The following is a 21,719-nucleotide window of genomic DNA, read 5'->3' on the forward strand; positions in this document are numbered from 1 at the left end:
GTTATGATAGGATTTGCAGGATTCATAGTAACTACTATTGTAAATAAATTATCAGGTAACTACATCCAAGCTGAGGACAATTTATGAGTGGGGTGGACTATCATATTTCTATTATTTTTACAGGCAAGAATATCCAAGAAGAAGGAAAGTGGAGGGGGGTAATGGATTACCCATAGATCCAAGCCGAGACATGCAGACATGTGAGGCGATTAGAGCTTCAGCATCTATAGTATCTCTATAAAAGATGACTGGCAGCTTGAATGTCACACCAGAACTCATGTTACACCAGGTCTTAATACAGCAAATATTTATTTTCATTTAATATTTAAGATTTGTAATACGTACATTTAATGCATAATGTCTATGTCATCGGTAAAAAATCATAATTCAGTTCTTATATTTGTCTATGAGTTCACAGTGAACTTTGTGTATGAGTTGGGAGTGGCTACGAACTGGTTTGGTTACAAATTCACCTACAGCCAAATACAGGAACTAAAAGGTCTAAACTTTCATAAATCTGATTCCTAAAAACATGATAAAATTATATTTAGGAATCACATATCATGTGTATGGTCTGATGGCAAAATGTGCTGGTTTAAATCTTACATTGTGATGTTCATATTTTGTAATCAATTACAAAACAATTCATTAGATCCGGCAGATAACAAACATGTTGAGAGTAGGCTAGCCTAATAGGCTGATCTCTGAACTGAAGCTACACTCATAGTTACGTTTAGTTTGGAACATTTCCAGATACTAAATGCCCAAAACACTCCAATAATCACGATGATAAGCCCACATCTAGGATACCTGCAGATCAATCAGGCATAATCTCGGATATAGGATTAAGTAAAGCCGGTGTATAAACAATGTTTACAAAACACGCACCTACTCAATGGATTGCCCGACTCGAACATGTGAGGTTTTTTTTCCCCAATTCAAATGACACATCGACGGTGCATATTTGCTATCATTCAGTTATCACTGTGCGGATGCAATCAGGAGTCCCTATGACTTATCTGTCACCAGACACAAACACATTCGCGTGATTCAAGTGTGATTATGTGGTCTAAAACTGCGAGGGTATTTACAGTCTGTGGGTTGGATCGATGTGTATGAACGTGGTAAAAATACTGTGCATGACCACAATGGTGAACTTACCTTTTATATGCCACAAATTATGTCCGTGAACAATCTTTAAACTTCACGAACACAACTCGTAATTCACAGACACAACAAACACTACGCAATTCCGTAAACACCGTCTCCAATCATCTTGACGCCAGGCCAAGTAGTATCATCCTGTCCACCATTTTGAAATATTACCCGATGACCCTTGTTATTGTATTCATACGCTGATTCAATTCAAATGTCTTACACAAGGTTTAGAAAATGAAATCGATTTAGTTACAGATAACAGAGACATATCTATCATAAACATTAATAGCCTACCTTTTAGCACAATGCTACTTAGAACATATTTTGAGGAGAAATGCCAGACACCTAAAGAACTACTTTGGGTTTTGGTGATACGTTTTAGTAACAAATGTTTATAAACACTTCTAGAAGGTTGAACATACATCATGTCGCTAATGGCAAATCATATATTATGCCCACTGCGACGTCCTTCTAGATAATATCGCGAAGTAAGAAAACTGTCAACACCATTTGTTTCAGTCGTATGTAAATAGTTTGCCATGAAAACAGAGGGACAATCGTTCAAACGCAACCACTGTGAATATTTTACGTAGCTTCATTCACTGTACAACACTACTCCAAGGCGCAGTTCAACGTGTATTTCGTTTTCATACGTTTTGCAACAGTGGTATTAAATCTGTAAGACTTAGTAATTACTTCATTGCAAAAGAAACATTCTAACAGTAATGCGCGCTCTAATATCTCAAATATTCACACATACTTTCTAAAATAAAACCGGACCAGTGAAGATCCGAGTTAAAATAGGTCTACAACAATCCGCCCTTGTCGTAAAAGGCGACTATGCTTGTCGTAAGAGGAGATTAACGGGATCGGGTGGTCAGGCTCGCTGACTTGGTTGATGCATGTCATCGTGTCCCAATTCCGTAGATCGATGCTCATGATGACAATCCCTGGATTGTCCGGTTCAGACTCGATTATGTACAGACCGCCGGCATATGGCTGAATATTGCTGAGTGCGGCGTTAAACAACATACAAACAATCAACTTAAAACGAAACTGAAGACATTCTCGATTTATGTACACAATCACACCCTCGTCAGCCTTACTTATTCTCTTCTCAGTGTTCTCAGTATGTTCGCGACCTTACAATTAAAAAACAAACACGTATCATGCCTACTCAGAAATATGATTTAGATGAATATTAAAACACAAAACACACCTGATGTTGCAACCTTCGTCATGTAAAACGGTATCGTTTCCCAGGGTAGAAATGTAACGCTAGCCCACTTGATTGTGGCTATCAAGATTTTAAAAGGTCTTGACCGGGTTTTACTTACCGACAAGACGCATTTATATCTAGAGGTAGCTTTTCTGCCGGCCGTGTAATGCGCCGCAATTCGTTGTGCAGAGTTGAGTCTCCAGGGCGTGCCTGTGATCGTGGGTTCTAATCCCGGTTCACACTGATTATGACATTAGGTTTGTAATTAAGCACGATATCCGTGCTCTTGGGTTTCGAGACGAAAGTAATAAACGTCTGAGACCAGCGTCACCCAAAGCTTTCCTCCAACATCACCCCGACATGCCGTGTTATAACAGAAATAATGTTTAAATCGGCGTTAAACCAAGCATATTCACTCACTCCCGCGTGTGAATGATATAATGAACTGAGAAAATAATGATTATAGAACACTAACTGTGGGTCCCAGCAAGAATTTATAAATTAGCCAGATCATTCAAAAGACCCTTCATATGTATCTTCTTACGCAAGGAATATATATGACATATAGTTCAATCTATAAGATATAACTCATATTACATCGCAGTTAGGTATAATGCGTGGGGCCCATTTCTGGTGTCACCCGCCCTGATATCGCTGGAAAATTGCTAAAGCATACTCACAATTAAATGCTAGTTATAAGTCCCTAACAACGAAAACATATAGAATAATTCAATAATTAATTTATTGATATAACAAATTCGACTAGCAGATATCTATTATAAATACATTTCAAGATGTCACAAAATATATACACAAGGTATCAATATGTTTTAATGAAGGTGCCAGTTTATAACCCTTTTTGAACATAATTTGTCGAGCCAAGAGTTACCTCCCTTTGTCCACACATACACACTCCCGCCATATTCAAAACATGTCGTCTATTTTGATGGAAATCTAAACGAATAATGCACCTGTAATATTGTATGTAATGGATATTATCGACGAAGACTTTGGTGCCATTAACGAAAAGCATCAACAGGTGATTACATTTGACAAGGATCGAAGTAACATGGTGTTGAACCCCGGGCGAGATAAAATGTAAACATGATAACAAACTCACAACTCTAAGCCCAGCTAAATACACACCAGTCAGGAACTACTGTCTTTCACGTCAAATCATGCAACTTAACAGAGTTTGATAATTTCAGATTCTGGTATGGCTGGAGCAGATGTATGGTGGGGAGTCGGTGCCACAATTCGAACTCAACCAGAAGACAATCAGCATCTTGTACAAACTGATGCAAGAAAACCAGCTGCAGGACAAGAATTGCCAGCTGGTCATAGATGACCTGCGCCAGAAAGCAGCGGAGTACGGAGTGGAAGGTCTGTTGTCTACTTTCTGGATAAAACCTCCTACCTCCATGTTAACCCTGCACAAAAACCTGCCCATTTCCATTCTTGATAGAAACTCAACCAATACATTTTCTGTAAACCTGAGTCGTGTAATCAATGACTTAGGACCTCTTGCACATGCTGTCAAAAAGCAGGGGTATATATAAATTACGAAACGAGCTCCAATGTAATACCAATAGTGAGTGAATAGTTACTCATCAGATACCAGAACTATTCACTCGTTTCATAAAATTGGTATTACACAAGAGCTTGTTTAGTATTTTATTTATTCCTCTCAGTGATCTATTATGATGATTATCTCTACATGCATTGTTATTGAATAAGCCCAGGGAAGTTGAGAGTTTTCAATGTTTGTTGTGGAACTTGTTACCGCAGTACATCAGCATGTGTTTTGGTAATACAGCTGTATGTTTATTAAACGGAGGATCTCTTCATGGGCGAGTAATCATAGTTTATGTTCATACTCATACTAAGTAAGTGCCCAGTCACACATTCAGGATTTTTACTGCCATCCTTGATAGGACCATTCCCGATTAAAATTTGTCAAAAGCCTGATCAAGGTCCTGTGATTCGTGGCAGGAAATTCACAAATTTGTAAAAACATTTATTTAATCACAACAATCAGATATTGTTCAGAAAGCATCCTGATTCAGCCGTTTCCCGCTATTCGTCCCGATTCTCCCATTCTCATTCTGAATCTGATCCGATGTGTATCTTCCACATGGTAAAAAACGACTGAATCTGTTCTGACAGCATCCCGATTATCCCTAATGTGATCCGACAGAGATCAGACAGTGACTGGACAGTGAACCAGTGCTGATGGAAGACATTTGTTAGTCGGGCCAAAGAATCGTGCAAAACGGTGTATTCTCTCTCCAGTCTCAGAATTTCTACAAGGAACATCGCCGTCAGTTATTTGCAGATTGTCTCCATTTAAATTATATAATTTCATCTTTATAAGGATTAAGTTACTTCACTATGCCTGCTAAGAAGAAGCCTGTGAAAGCTGCAAGACAACCAAGGAATAGAAAGCCTATTTCTGCTTCTCCTATGCATTCATGCCCGTTCATCACGGCAGCATCCTGATCAACAGACAACACAGGACTTTGTTATGATTTTGATCCGATACAGCAGAATCTGTCACAATTGTAATCTGACTAGACAAAATCAGCTGAGTTTCCCAAATGTTACAGGACACACCTACTGTTGGGAGTGCTTGGCCGACCTCTCTGGACCTTTCTCGATCTGTAGGACTCTGTTACAAACGTATACAACTGCGTTCAGACAATGATAGGACATTCCAGATGATTGAGGATAGTAATCCGACTTTTTCACTTTTCGTGTCATAGTGCTGTTTGATCTCAAATGGGAACCATAATCGGCACTGTGTGAACGTGGCATAACATGAGCCACATAATACATACTTATATTTGTCACCTGCTAGCTGCGTCAAGATACAAAACAGAATTTTGATTAAAATTTTCTCTTAGCAGTAATGAATCATTATTGATGTACGCATGATTACGTTTAATTTATTTTTCATATTTCTATGTTTCAGCTCAGAGACTGTCTCGGGTGGTGAAGGATGTGAACCTCAGTCAGGGATGTCTGTCCCAGTCCGGGGTGACCAGCCTCCGCACTCTCGCCAACCTTGCGCTCCTCTTGGACGTCCGAGATGCCTCCGACACAAGGTGAGCTGGGGAAAACAAACATAAGTACAGAAATCTTTTATTACACAATACATATCTCTCCTTTAATATTTTGATTCCTGATGCTAATTTCATAGCTGGCTAGAATTGCTTTTTACTATTCAGGAATATAGTTTATATTTTGGTTTAAAAAAATACCAATATTCATATATCACAGCCTCATGGGTACCAGTTCTATATGAACCTCTACTTGTTCATTTGTCTTATAGAAGGATTCATGGTCTGGCGCCCACTTCCAGTCTAGGTCTGCCTAGTCTGGTTGTGTCAAGTAATGTCTTGTGTGATCATGGCTTATCTGTTTAAGTAGGGGAATATTACTAGTAATTAACTACTATATTATACCTGTCCTAAAATGTGAGTTAACAAAGTGAGATTTGTTTGACTTGAACCAAAAGTGTTAGAGCTGTCAGCTGACCTGAGAATGATCTCCCTTAACTTCTAACCAATCCTATGGAAGATGCTGCAGGGTGCCTAATGGATATTGTACAATTTATTGTCACATACAGGGATTCTGCTAGAGACAATGGCAATAGGGCATTTAAACAATTTTATCAATTTTGTGAAGGACATTCATCTATATCTAAAAATGCGACAAAAATGTGAAGACATTTTGGTTGACAATCAATGTACTAGAAAATCCACCAATCATAAAACGCTGCACAAAACAGCCTACTGTAAACTACGGTTATAATAAACACGCTTATAACAAACTGACCGATATAACAAACTTATGTTTGCCATTTGTTGCATATATGCTGTATAACTGCTTATAACGAACTACGGTTATAACGAACTAAAATTAGTGGTCCCTTTGAGTTCGTTATAACCATAGTTTACTGTATTTATTTTGGTGAAACGATATATAGGTGCATCGTGAGTTTTAATGTGATGATATGATACACGATATGTTTTTCTCCGTATCGATACAAGACCTACACTCGCTGAAATAAATTAATTACTACTCAATAATGACTCCTGGCAATTGTATCAGTCCGATATAGGAAAATGTGTTGTAATTAACGTTTCAAGTTCACTACTAAAAATAGCAATTACAAACATGTGTCTACAGCTAGCTTTAACTTTTGAACCTGCTCTGAAATATTTATTGTCTCGAAGTTTCCATGCGATTTGACGTAAATATGTGTATCGCGATACATATCATATTGTGACCTATGCATCGTGATACGTATAGTATCGAGACCTTGTTGTATTGTTTCACCCCTACTATTTCAGTAAGGAGTATCAGAATACCATTTTTGAAAAATATCTTCTAACTCAAACAGGATAATTGCTGGTGCATCAATACAAATTGAATGAAGTGTTGGTGAAGAGTAACTTTCTGGAGGATGGGACAGCAGAAATACCTGGTTTGGTTTACAATATGTCACCTGGCTGTTTGTATTTCATAGTTCTCGGGTGGCCCAGTCGTCTAAGGCACTGCAATTTGCTGTGCAGAGTTGCGCCCCTTGGGTATGCCAGAAACCTATGATTTTGGGTTTCACCAAAGTGGTAAAGGTCTGAGATCTGATTCACTTTGTGCTTCCCTCTAACATCAAACTGACACGTAGTGATATGACTGGAATACTGTTAAAAGCGGTGTTAAACCCAACGTCAGTGAACTCACTAACTCATTCAATGTACTTAGACAATGTGCTAATTCTAATGCTGTTAACCACTGGGTATCCAGGCCCAGACTGAGCACATGTGGCAACTCATGTGTATCTTGGATTGTTGTAGCTACCTACTGGCCCTCCAGAACCTGTCCAGTGACCTGATGAAGACAGCCGAGACCAGGAAGCAGGAGGAGACATGTCTGGCAGAGTTCACCCAAAAGTCAAAGGCTGCCCTGCACAAATACAATTCATTACTCAAGTATGTGTATCATGGCTCCAATGTGTTCAGATAATCCATGGGGCGGTCGGGTAGCCTAGTGGTTAAAGCGTTTGCTCGTCACGCCGAAGATCCCGGTTCCATTCCCGACATGGGTTCAATGTGTGAAGCCCATTTCTGGTGTCCCCCGCCGTGATATTGCTGAAATATTGCTAAAAGTGGCGTAAAACCAAACTCACTCACTCACTCAGATAATCCATAGTGCAAATATGATACCAGTGTTGTTTATTTGTCCTACTGTGCAGAGTTGTGCCCCTTTGTTTGGCGTATCCACTGAATGTGTGTTAGAATCAAACCTATTGAAATCCTTGATGTGTCAGGGGTTTTCAAGACTGCCGCCAGGGTCTAGTTGTAGAGCGTCTTCCCGGAGAGCCCGTTCACGTTATACCAAAAGATGGTAAAAGATGGTACTTGTTGTTATCCTGTCTGCTGCTCGGGATTATGGGGCTAAATGAAGGACTGGTTGGTATGGCATCAGTATAGTGTGTCTGAGTGGGGTATTGATGTTAAACTGCCGCATGGTATCTTAGTGGGCTAACACTATAAAATAGGCATTAGTTCGGACTAGTTCCAGCACTGTTGTTTCAGTACTGTAGCACAGTGTTCAGAATTCAGCAGGAAAGTTGAGGGTCCCTTGTCATAACCCTAGTGTTAAAAGCTGAAGATTTAGGGAGTCCCGAGAATTAAATACCATAGAAGTAGACCTCAAGGACCCCAGTATTTGTTAACATTGTTACATGTTGATAAAATCCATTATAGTGTCTTATCGTGTGTTAAGGAAGCTAGTTACATTACTCTACTTACAAACACTCTGCAGACATCAACGAATGGGTTACGTTTATGACAAAGGCTGTGGAATTTTTCTAGAACTCTGCATCACTTGGAGGAGAAAAGTGTCACACAGCGTCCAGAGACTGAGAAGAGACGAAAGAAAGTGAGCTTCTTCATCGACAAGGCCAAGCAGTACAAGGGTTCCATGCAGAAACTTCAGGTAGTTCCCTCTGGGTTAACTTCTTGCTTCACTATTGAGTAGTTTCTTCAACAGGAGTTCGCAGCCTCCCAAATATTGGGGTCATCATGCCCCAATGGTCTGTTCTGAAGGAGGTCATGTTTGTTTGTTTGTTTGTTTGTTGTTTAACATCACTTTCAGCAATGTCCCAGCTATATGATGGCGATCTGATCGACTCTGGACCAGACAAGCAATTATCTTTAAGTGCCATTTCACAATCGTACTTCCATGATGGTGTGAACTAAGAGGTCTTTTCCTTCCAAATAATTTTTTAACAAACTATATGGCCATGGTGTGTTCAATCTATAGTCATCCAATAGCCGGCAGAATTTCCTTTGATGTTTTCATGGCTAAATGCCATACTTGAAAACAGGCCCTGATATCTCAGATATCACACATGTTGTATCTGAAATATCTCAACACTTTTAAGGCAAAGCTGATTGGTTAATCACCAAATGAAGGCTGAGTTGGCAGATAACTGGGTCACCCTCACACAATACAATGTAACAACATCAAAAGAAGTCCGGAGCAATAGAAATATTTTAAATGCATCTGTTGTAGAAATACAACTTAGAACAATATTGACGCAAAGAGGTACCAACATTTGTGGTCTGATTAAAAGGTTTTGGCCCTTCCATGTCAGACATTTTGAAATGATGAATTAGATTCCATGCCAGAAAGATTTCCTGAAGATGTGCCCTTCGCACTAAGGGGCATGTTCGTCAGCCATTGGATAAACCTGTTACATCACTCGACAGTGTATACAAAATATCAACGAGCCATCGCACGACTCGCTGACAGTTCGGGTGCACAGCTCATGTCATCATGTAACTATAACTTTGGGGCTTACAGTGTTGTCTCTATGGTATACTGACCCCTCCCTAGATTAGTTAGTCAGTCAGTCGTGCAGTCAGCGCAACCGATCAGGATTTCACATTTGATCTGTCAAACTGGATATGTGTTTGTTATATTTCGTTTATCCTTAATTCTATGATTAATGATGAGATGAAGCTTGCCATTGTGTAATCCTTCTTGACCTGTCCTGCAGGCGGAACTAACCAGGGTGGGAGCTGACCCCTCACTGTACCACCAGACACTGGTGAAGAAATCTGAGGTAATGCCCCTTCACCAAAATAAAACTGTGACCCTCGTACCACCTTCATCTTGTCAGTCTGTAACCCTCGTACCACCTTCATCACATCAAACAGTGACCCCCTCATTGTACCACCTTCATCACATCAAACAGTGACCCCTTGTACCATCCTCCGCACATCAAACTGTGACCCCCTCATTGTACCACCTTCATCACATCAAACTTTGACCCTCGTACCACCTTAACATCAAAGTATGACCCCTCATACCACCTTCATCACATCAAACTGTGACCCCTCATTGTACCACCCACATCACACCAAACAGAGACCCCTCATTGTACCCACCCCCCCCACCCCACCCAATCACACCAAAATGTGACCCCTCATTGTACCCCCCTCATCACACCAAACTGTGACCCCTCATTGTATCCACACCCCCCCCCCCCCCCCCCCCCCCCCACACCCCCCTCATCACACCAAACTGTGACCCCTCATTGTACCCAGCCCCCCACCCACCTCATCACACCAAACTGTGACCCCTCATTGTACCACCCACATCACACCAAACAGTGACCCCTCATTGTAACACCCACATCACACCAAACTGTGACCCCTCATTGTACCACCCACATCACACCAAACTGTGACCCCTCATTGTACCCACCCCCCCCACCCCCCTCATCACACCAAACTGTGACCCCTCATTGTACCCACCCCCCCACCCCCCTCATCACACCAAACTGTGACCCCTCATTGTACCACCCACATCACACCAAACGGTGACCCCTCATTGTAACACCCACATCACACCAAACTGTGACCCCTCATTGTACCCACCCCCCCACCCCCCTCATCACACCAAACGGTGACCCCTCATTGTACCACCCACATCACACCAAACTGTGACCCCTCATTGTACCCACCCCCCCACCCCCCTCATCACACCAAACTGTGACCCCTCATTGTACCACCCACATCACACCAAACGGTGACCCCTCATTGTAACACCCACATCACACCAAACTGTGACCCCTCATTGTACCCACCCCCCCACCCCCCTCATCACACCAAACGGTGACCCCTCATTGTACCACCCACATCACACCAAACGGTGACCCCTCATTGTACCCACCCCCCCACCCCCCTCATCACACCAAACTGTGACCCCTCATTGTACCACCCACATCACACCAAACGGTGACCCCTCATTGTAACACCCACATCACACCAAACTGTGACCCCTCATTGTACCCACCCCCCCACCCCCCTCATCACACCAAACTGTGACCCCTCATTGTACCACCCACATCACACCAAACGGTGACCCCTCATTGTAACACCCACATCACACCAAACTGTGACCCCTCATTGTACCCACCCCCCCACCCCCCTCATCACACCAAACGGTGACCCCTCATTGTACCACCCTCATCACACCAAACGGTGACCCCTCATTGTACCACCCACATCACACCAAACGGTGACCCCTCATTGTACCCCCCTCATCACACCAAACTGTGACCCCTCATTGTACCACCTAACAGGAAAATGTGAGGAAATTGGAGTTAATGAGTAGAAAGCAAAATCTGTTATCAAATTAGAGTTTTCGAACAGTCGAACAACATCTTTAAATTTCCATCAAAACTGTTGGCATGAGGTTTTTAACTTTCAAACTTTACATTTTTTAATCAGGTTATGGAACCTTTTACAAATATTTTGAAACAAATAAAACGCAAACAAGACTTGAGTTTGTTTACTATCACCATGGCTCCCTCCTGTCTCCCTTACATGTTGGTGATTTTCTTTGTGTCGCAGGAACTCCAGGCGCTGAAGCAGAAAATAGCCCCTCTGAGAATAAAATTGCAGATGTACTATGATCTGCCACCTGTAAGTATGAAACATGTCTTCCGGATTAACTTGTAATATACTGTCTTACAGTCTATGGTGTTATATAAACCGAAGTTTTGCACATATGCCACAGACGTGATGCACACAAACATCAAACATCATGCACACATGCCACAAACATGATCCACGCAAACCACAAACATCACGCACACAAGCCACAAAGATCATCCACAAAAACCACAAACATCATGCACACAAGCCACAAAGATCATCCACACAAAACACAAACATCATGCACACAAGCCACAAATATCATGCACACAAGCCACAAACATCATGCACACAAACCACAAACATCACGCACACAAACCACAAACATCATGCACACAAGCCACAAACATCACGCACACAGCCCAAACTCATCATGCACACAAGCCATGAACATCATGCACACGATCCACAAATATCATGCACACAAGCAACAAACATCATGCACTCAAGCACAAACATCATGCACACAAGCTACAAACATCATGCACACAAGCCACAAACATCATGCACACAAGCTACAAACATCATGCACACAAGCCACAAATATCATGCACACAAGCCACAAACATCATGCACACAATCCACAAACATCATGCACTCAAGCACAAACATCATGCACACAATCCACAAACATCATGCACACAATCCACAAACATCATGCACACAATCCACAAATATCATGCACACAAGCCACAAACATCATGCACACAAGCCACAAACATCACGCACACAGCCCAAACTCATCATGCACACAAGCCATGAACATCATGCACACGATCCACAAATATCATGCACACAAGCAACAAACATCATGCACTCAAGCACAAACATCATGCACACAAGCTACAAACATCATGCACACAATCCACAAACATCATGCACACAAGCCACAAACATCATGCACACAAGCTACAAACATCATGCACACAAGCCACAAATATCATGCACACAAGCCACAAACATCATGCACACAATCCACAAACACCATGCACTCAAGCACAAACATCATGCACACAATCCACAAACATCATGCACACAATCCACAAACATCATGCACACAATCCACAAATATCATGCACACAAGCCACAAACATCATGCACACAAACCACAAACATCATGCACACAAGCCACAAACATCATGCACACAAGCTACAAACATCATGCACTCAAGCACAAACATCATGCACACAAGCTACAAACATCATGCACACAAGCCACAAACATCATGCACACAAGCTACAAACATCATGCACACAAGCCACAAACATCATGCACACAAACCACAAACATCATGCACACAAGCCACAAACATCATGCACACAAACCACAAACATCATGCACACAAGCCACAAACATCACGCACACAAGCCACTAACATAATTCAGATAAGTTTACAAATGTAGATAATGTTTCACTATGTGTACACCAGCTGTTTAAGATATCCCAGACTTTCTGTACTTCTTGTCGAAAATATTCAAATATTGCTGTTAATCCGAAAGGAATTTGGAGCTGAATATTTCTTTTGAATACTGCCTGTTATTTCTTCTTCAGGATTTATCGCAGACCAAGGTGAAGATAGAAGAACTCAAACAGCAAGTGGTAAGTTTTGAATAACATGTAACTTTTGTGTAAGAATGTAATGCATATTCTTAAGTTGATACAAACTTTCAGTTTTGTCTTAAACTCATTCACATGCTACTTTGATGAATTTACCTCCTTCAACATTGTTCAACAACATTATTTATAGATCAAGAATTTTGTCTATCATCTTGCAATGATGTAAAGTTAAGAAATGAGCTAAAAATCTCTTACCTCCATATTTAGTCTTCAAGCTTTGGGGGTGCCTGCAAAGAAAGACCCACTGTAGAAAGTGTTTTTAAAATAACATAAGAAAGATACAGAGCCCTGGTTCCACAAAGCGATTGTAGAGCTAAAACGATCATAACTCCCATACTTTAACATAGACATCCATGATAGCACTAACATCACTTTGTTGACTGGGACCAGGAGTTTCCCACTTGTGAATGACACCACAGGGAATAACAATCTAGATAGACTTTTTTTGTCCAAAAATCTAGATACTTTACATAACCACTTGTCTGAAATGAGCAGCGGACGAGTTGGATATGACCGATGGTGTCTCCCTCTGCTGACCACACCTTTCTCTCCAACAGAGTGCATTGGAAAGTGAGCTGACAAGAAGAATTGACCTGATGCATCTATAGCAAGAGGAGGACAGCTGGACACTTTCTTGCTATTTCATTCTTAACGTTTGACCAGACAATTGTAAATATTATTTGTATATATGTTGTTACCCTGCTCCCAGGCTCGCTGTGTGACGGCGGCTCGCTGTGTGAAGGCAGCTTGCTGTGTGACAGCAACACGCTTGAATAAAGGAAATTATTGCTTCATGTGTTTTCTTTTGTTGTCCCTCCACAGTTCAGGGGTCTGTTTAAACTGGACATTGTGTAAGGTGGTTTCCATGAACACAGAACCTAATTTACAGTCCCCAGCTTCTCCATTTTCATCAACTACGTTTCAGTTGGTCTACACTGCAGGTTCAGGACTCGATGTAGCACAAGATACCTGCTAGTATGTGATACGTGCACCCGAGAAGGGACTGAACTCGGCAGCAGCATTTCCTTCAATACAGCACAAAACACCTGTGAATTGTCATGTCTTTATTTGTTAGGATGATCTTACCAAAGACAACAGCACTATATACACAGTGCACTGACCCACTGACTGGGCTAATAAAGGTGTTAGTGCTTTTTGCATGGGTCAATGGATGGATAGTGTATTACAGATATCCATGCATTAGTATTATTTAACTACCTCATGTAATTTTAACAGTAAGTATCTCATGCAAATTGCTTTGAGGATTATTTGCATTTGCATTGCTTATAAGAAGTTGTGATCACAAAATGCACACAATCTTTGAAAAAGTTCGGAAACTGTGTTTATTTCCACATCTTTTGGATTGTATATTTGTTCTGATATATATTACAAGAAAATAGATTTGTGACTGTCCTCTGAAGTGATAGCACACTAACCTGTTACTTGAAATAAATTTGATTGAAGAATATCACTTCGCCTACAACCTAAGACGGTTAACCTCCCTGAATGTATTTCGAACAGCTGATGAAGAGGTCATCAACATCTCTGAAAGTGGACAAAAAATCCAAGTGCTATGGGAGCCTTTTTTCCATAGCCTCTTGAAACACACATTCTGCTGTATGGAGAGTTGAACCTGTGTCATGGGAGTGACAAGCAAACACTTTAACCACAAGGCTACCTCGCTGCTCCTGTTGTCTTCTTTACACATATGTTTAACTTGTATAAGGTTCATCTATTTGACTGCTAAGGGTTTGGACGTAATGATGTTATACAAAGTTTGTAATGATATCATTTAAGTTATTTGTATTATAAGTATGAAAGTTTTACATTTATTATAAAAATATATATTTTCTAATCAAATGATACTTTTCTGAAAAATGTCTTTTTTAGGCCTAAGAGTATATCTGGGTATAGGCTCTAACTGTACTTAGTTATTTAAAAAAAAAACCAAACCGTTTATTATTCATCTTATTGAATCATTTATCAGTTTTATGTGAACTGAGTTTCAGTCAGGTTTTTTTGTTACAAAGTAAACTCACTTTTTTTATGTGGGACTCAAGATTTTGGGCTAAACAAACATGTCATTCGTTTTGATTGAACCAGTTCTATTTAAATTTAGAAAAAAATTCCACTAAACATGATCATCCAGATACTATGAGATAGAGAAATTAGCATACAAACTTTAGACACCTGAAGGCTGGTTATGGTTAATTATTTACAAAATAAAAAGGTTTAATGTGGTTGATTGCAAATTACATGGATGACCTTTTGTGCAAATATTGTGAAAAATAGTTTATAAAATAAAGTATAAAGTAACATTATCAGATTCAGAAAAATATATTGGAATAAAATGACTACTGGAACCGATCCTCTGTTATCATGCTCGAAGTACGAATATTAAGTTTTGATAATGTCGACAGAGTTGCGTCCCCTTGGTAATGTTTGTAAACACAGAAAATGGCTGTCAACGTGGAAGGGGAAATGACAGAGGAATCGCAAGTTAGTGTCTACTTACATCATGAAATCATTTACAGCATGCATTTGTTAAGTGCCTTGAGGTTCTATTTAACCTTTTGACTAACAATTCCACCACACTTCCGTACGAAAATATGTCAAAGAAGGTCACTGTCAGTGACAGGGTTACCGTTAGACCTTGAACGGGTTTACATCTCAGATGTACCACACAGTCTCGAGAATGCAGAGCCAGGAAGTGGGGCAGACGAATGAGGAAACGACAAGGTCGTGGTTGATTGTTTAATTTGCACCACTGTTGATCGTATTTTACTCGTATGTAAAGACCGAATTCGGGAATGGGCTTATCAATACACTAGCTGTGAACAACTCGTAAATATATCATTTATGTGCGAGCTGGTTTTCCATTTTATGATATTTAATGCACAAAAATACCTTAAAATCGGTTTGGGCATTTTCGGATTTGTACTAAAGAAAAACCCAACACCAAAAGACTTGAAAAGATGGTACTTGTTGTTACCCAGCCTGGTGCCAAGCATTTCGTAATAAAACAAGGTCTTGTTGGCTCGGAGTCCAAATACTGTGTTTGAGTGGGTTTCTATGTAATCTACAGCCTGGTATCTCAGTGGGCTAGCACTATAAAACCAGTCCGGACTACTTCAACCAGATACAAACATATACGCATGTTGGTATATAAGTAAAATAATAGTATGTTATGTTAGACCTCACCTCACTTTAGCTCACGTCACCTCACCCATGCTGTCTCCATATCGACATATGTATAACATCTTCTGGGTCAGTATAAGGTACTAATTCTGCCAACTTTATGTATTATGCATATGATCGTGATCATAGGGAGACATTGGTGCAAATTAAGATTCTAATAACATCAGCCTCCAATACTGCAAGATGGGAAGAAACCCTGGACCATGGTGCCCCTTGTGTAGCTAATGTAATGGGTGTCTAATATGAACACACGTCAATCTTTATTTATGAACATTATATATGTTTTTTTATTATACATGTGTCTGGCTATGCCAAATATGTCTATATGTTCCTGTGTGAGTTGGCTACTGATTGCCATGTGAGCCAGTTCTGGTCCAATCAATACAAGGTACTTTCCAATTTGTTACTGTGGAATAATAGGGTTTACTGTAGATAAGCTATATTGTCATACATATTTATTATAGACAAGGCCACATCAAAGTCAATCTCATTAAAATCAGATCTTAGTACTCGCTATCGCTAAACAAAGATCTGAGGACATCCCATTTGCGTTCACGTCAGAACAACCTTTCATCCAACCAATCAGAGCGTCGCTTACCAGATCATGAAAGTGACAGTCAGAATGTGATTTCTAATCATGCAGCCTCGAAAACTTTAAAACGGGGTATTCCGAACAATAGTTAGGGGCTTAACGACTGAATCTATACAATCTAGCCCATCTATGAGCCATTCGAGGATGTTCTTTTGTTCAGGTTTCAAATTTTTAAGTGAGAATTTGTCAAAATATGTTTTGAAGTGAAGTCGACATTTTGAAACTAGTGCCGTAAAGCACGAGAAAGCTGCCTTCTGAATGGCTAATGTCGACTTCTGGTCAGTAATTCCAAGGGTCGGTCAGAGTTCGCGAAAGGTCGGTCTGACGTGACCCGTAATGGTGCGTCCTTGGATCTTTGTTTAGAACTAAGATCTGATTTTAATGAGATTGCATCAAAGTTTGTAATTCAAAGACAAAATACTGATGAATGTGAATATCCTGACTTTACTTTCAGGGATTCCCGAACATTATTGAACTGAATGTAGGCGGGCGTCACTTCAGCACCACCCACTTGACACTGACCAAACACCAGGACACCATGCTGGGGACCATGTTTAGTGGGAAATTCCCGTGCATCCATGACAAAGATGGCCGCTACTTCATCGATGCAGACGGGGAATCATTTGAACACATATTACGCTATCTCCGCCTCAATGAACTACCGCCTGTGTCTCTAATGGAAAAAGTGTACAAGGATGCTGTTTACTTCGGACTCAATGATCTCATTCACGAACTTGAACTACAGCCGTCAATAATGGCCAAATTAATGAGAGATAAATTTTACTCCCGTTTAGATGGATTTCCAGGAGCCTTGAATGAAATTTTACACCAAGCAGGAAATCCGGAAATCATGCATAAAAGTTACCCCTCCACTACAGTTGTAGTGTCGGCTTTAGAGTTGGAACACAAACCTAAAAGTGAGGAGTTTGATGTGAATCATGTTTGTGTTTGTGCAAAATCCACCAAAGAGGCAGATGTGAAATTAAAACCTTGGAAGCAGTTTGCTGAAGTTGGTGCAGAAGAATATGTCCGGGCTTTAAAGAGCAATCTAGAAGAGCGTGGGTTTGTGGTTGTGTACCATCATATTGGGAACTGCAGCTACAGCTGTACTCTACCGCCTCAAGGACGATCATCCTCACACCGCAAACAAAATTGTGCCACACTGTTCTTTGCACTTGTTTTCCATTGGACAAAAATGTAGTTATAAGTATGAGAGACAACCATGAAATGGTTTTCTTTTTGTTATCAGTTGGCAATATGCTCAATGAAGACTCTTACATGTTTTTCTGTATTTTTATATATTTTTACAGAATGGACAACAGTAGAAAAAGGAAAACTATCTTTCAACTAGACAAACTGTTTTAGTGTTTGCTTCACGGATAGTATTAAAAAAAGATAAAAATGTCGAAGTCTTCGATAGGCATTTAGACGATGGAAGACATGGATCTTTTATGGATAACGACTGTTCAGGGCTGTTGTAATGAATGGACAAGAAGTTGCCCTGAAACATTGTTACAAACAATAAGGAAGTTGTTATCCAGAAATGGTTCATAAAAGTAATGTTTTCCTTTTAGAAATTTCTGAATCAACAAGTTCATAAACCCAGAAAAAGGTTTTGTCTCTTGCATGTCTTGCATGTATGTTGGAATCACATGTGTGTACCAGAGACTTTGTTTGGTTGTAACTTATAAATAAACATAGCTGTGATAAGCAGTGATAATGGATAGCACAGTGATAAGACTATCTGACATGTTTATGTCCTATCTACCTCAGACAATGTAGTACTGTATATAGAGAATTGTTTTGTAAGTGATAACTCCAAAGGTCACTCCATGCTTGATAATGCGTGGATTTGTTCATGTCAGGATGCAGCTGAGTCGTGAAGAAACATATAGACAGGAGGTACAACATACACAAGAAATATGGATTGTTTTTCTTTGTATGGATTTATTTCTCCATTGTAAGTTTCTGTTATGTAATAAATCTGATTGTTGCTCTTTTAGTAGAAATGCTGATTGGAAAATCTATTGAGCATAGAGAACAATAACAGAAAAACTACATTCAGTTAGGTGCTTCATGTAAAATTATTTAGGCACATAGTGAAAGGTGTCACTAAATTGTCAAAACCTTGTGGATCTTGTCACACATATGCTACAGTTACAGTTACATGTAACAATAGTTCTTTCTATCGGTGTATTTAGAGTGATACGTGGTTCATTTGTCATCGGTGTATCTAGACTTTCAAACCAAGTGCTTACGGCAGGCACTTTTGTGAAAAATTATTCATACAAAATTTGGAATAATATTGAATCAAATCATGGGTGTATCTAGACTTTCAAACCAAGTGCTTACGGCAGGCACTTTTGTGAAAAATTATTCTTTTCAAAATTTGGAATAATATTGAATCAAATCATGGGTGTATCTAGACTTTCAAACCAAGTGCTTACGGCAGGCACTTTTGTGAAAAATTATTCTTTTCAAAATTTGGAATAATATTGAATCAAATGATTCTGAGCTGTATTAGCATTACCTTTAATGTAGTCATGTAAATCTGAGTATTTAACTTCCTTCTCTCAAACCAGTTACTGATCAGTGACACACAAGTCAGGTATGCCATGTGCAGAGCTAAAACATTAGCTATAGTGATGATAACCTTTATTGGCAACTTCTACATTGTGCATGGAGGGCTAAGATTGTCAGACCAGATTCAAAGTGAGAACACCTAGTTAATTCCTGTTAATTAATTTACAGAGATGTAACTCTGTACTTGTGTCATTTTGTTTATGTTCCCATATGAAGAATACCATGTTCATGTTTTTGATGTTTATTATGGTTCGTGGGTAACATTGAATGCCATAATCCTATTATCAAAAATGAAATAATATGGCATTCTTAATATATGATTGAAATTGTTGCTTTAAGTTTTGACACTGCTGACACTGTGCTAATATACTGCTGAATCTTTGATGCGGATGCTAGTCTGGTCAGCAGGTGCTAGTAACCCTGAGGTAGTATTGGGACATTGCCACAATATGTTCCTTTAGGCCAGGCTGTTTTCATTTTTAGGACTACAGATTTTCAGCTCTAAGTCCAGGGTTGGAGGAGCAAAAAAAGAAGAAAAATGCCAGATGCCTTTTTTTTTTAAAATACAGAATGCCTCTGGCATACTTTATGAACATATTCTGTGCTCCAAAGACCGCCATTTGTGATGATAAAGCCCCTTGTAACAATAAAGATTCTAGCACTTACAACACGGACAATTGTCAAGGGAGGCTATTCATGTTCGGCTTTGAGATCAACATAGATCGATTATGTATCTCTTTACTAGTTTACAACTGTAAATTCATGTTTTTTATTAAAAGGTGATGATAACAAATAAAATAACTGACTATGCAGCTCTCGGCGGGGAAAAAAATAGAAATCTGATTTATTTATTTTTTACATTTTCTCAAAAATTAGAGTCGGCGGATATAAAACGCCTGGCCTTAATGGTCTGTTTATGAAACTGTCATGTCAGATTAATATATTTTCACAGGAGATGAAACGTATGACCCAGACACAGTTGAATTCAGATATGATTGTTTCATCAGAGGAGACTTGAAGTCATTTCCAATGTTCTGATGGCAGTGTTTTAACTGTGCCATTTCAAGCGTTGACTTGACTGGTTGTGAGGATAATGCCACTGTAAGATGTGGCACACCCGTGATGCAGGGAGGCACAATTGAATTTAGATTAAATTTTAAATTGTTACATAATACTGTACACAGTTCAGTTCTTACTGGACGTTGTTTTAGAAGTCAGGATACAGTTTTAGCAGTTATTCATTATATCACAATGTTATAAGCATATTTACACCACCGTACAGCAAAGTGTCCTGTTTGTGGTGTATGTCGGTTTCCTGATCTGGTGTGTGAATTAGTGCTGAAATATGATTCATGTTTTTATAACTGCTGTCTCTCCATGTTGGCACAGCTATGTCCTGTATAGAAGCTCTGTGGGCGTTCTTCCCTCAGTACTTGTTTCATCATTTTTATTCCTGCTCATGAGATAGACTTCCACTGTTTTGTTAGGCCTTGTTGCTTTTCTCTATAAAGCACATGTTTCCGTGAAATGAACTAAATGTATTTTCATCATAAAAGATCAGTCGAATCCCATTTTCTCGAACTTCAAACTCCTGGGGACCAGAGAAATAGTTTGTCTTATCTGAGGTTAATCAAAAGTTCCATGGTTTATCTATATATCGCTTAACTCCAGAGCATCACAATGCAAATACAAACACAAATACGAAAGTAAAAGATACTTTTTAAAAAGATTTGTCTTGAGTTGGGGTTATAATGTTGAAAGTGTTTCTGCCTTCTTGAGATGGCCTGGAAGTTCATTCTATGTCATGGCAGGAACAGATAGAAACGATTTACCATCAAAAGTTTTAAGGTTGAATCTTGGGACATCAGTTGCTTTTAGCTTAATCTGAGACACTGCGCTGGTTGATATGGACCTCAGCTCACACGTGTATAGTGGAGCTGCTCTATGTGTACACTGGTAAGACAAACACCATAGTTTGTACTCAATACAAGCTTGTACGGGTAGCTAGTGTAGAGATCTTGGATGTTTATTTTCTAAATGTCCTACATGACTTTATTACCATCTGATCTAGTCATCAGACAGTAAAGTCACTTAATCATGGCTGCCGTTACTCAGGCTCGTCAACGTTATCATGTTTAAGCCACCATATAAATTCTCACTTGTGCTGAGTAGTGTTTTTCAAAGAGTTTTGACTTATCAGGGTATAGATTGAGTTTTAGACAACCAGAAATTCTACACATCCAGTTTGACACAGGAGGGTTAAAACAGTGACAAATATGGTAAGAGTTTGCTGTGACTGTACTCTGATTTCAACACAATGAGGATTTTGACATATCC

General features: G+C 39.7%; 3 protein-coding genes across 4 annotated transcripts in view; 2 read left to right on the top strand and 1 right to left on the bottom strand.

The window, feature by feature from the left end:
- Positions 1-1,322, bottom strand: part of LOC139472118 (C-myc promoter-binding protein-like) — an 82,620-nt gene extending 81,298 nt beyond the window's left edge. The window contains exon 1 of the mRNA XM_071254534.1: positions 1,162-1,322. The gene's annotated coding sequence lies outside the window, so the exon portion shown is untranslated. The remainder of the gene's footprint in view (positions 1-1,161) is intronic.
- On the top strand, positions 242-13,681 carry LOC139472092 (HAUS augmin-like complex subunit 1). 2 transcript variants are annotated; one of them, XM_071254533.1, is made up of 9 exons: positions 242-289; positions 3,586-3,760; positions 5,349-5,481; positions 7,237-7,371; positions 8,257-8,380; positions 9,447-9,512; positions 11,308-11,379; positions 12,944-12,991; positions 13,567-13,681. In XM_071254533.1, exons 1-9 carry the CDS (start codon positions 245-247, stop codon positions 13,615-13,617), a joined length of 849 nt encoding a protein of 282 aa, XP_071110634.1. In that variant the 5' UTR covers positions 242-244; the 3' UTR covers positions 13,618-13,681. The 2 variants fall into 2 exon arrangements, with proteins under 2 accessions (XP_071110634.1, XP_071110633.1); XM_071254532.1 differs by lacking the exon at positions 242-289 and adding an exon at positions 3,292-3,416.
- Positions 13,682-15,450: 1,769 nt separating this feature from the next.
- LOC139459434 (BTB/POZ domain-containing protein KCTD7-like) lies at positions 15,451-18,468 on the top strand. Its single transcript, XM_071240885.1, has 2 exons — positions 15,451-15,508; positions 17,254-18,468. The coding sequence occupies exons 1-2, from the start codon at positions 15,467-15,469 to the stop codon at positions 17,998-18,000; spliced, it is 789 nt and encodes a 262-aa protein (XP_071096986.1). The 5' UTR covers positions 15,451-15,466; the 3' UTR covers positions 18,001-18,468.
- The last annotated feature ends 3,251 nt before the right edge of the window (positions 18,469-21,719 follow it).

Source organism: Haliotis cracherodii, unplaced genomic scaffold (genome assembly GCF_022045235.1).
Source record: "Haliotis cracherodii isolate W230 unplaced genomic scaffold, xgHalCrac1.p SCAF_1, whole genome shotgun sequence".
Classification (NCBI taxonomy): Eukaryota; Metazoa; Mollusca; class Gastropoda; order Lepetellida; family Haliotidae; genus Haliotis; species Haliotis cracherodii.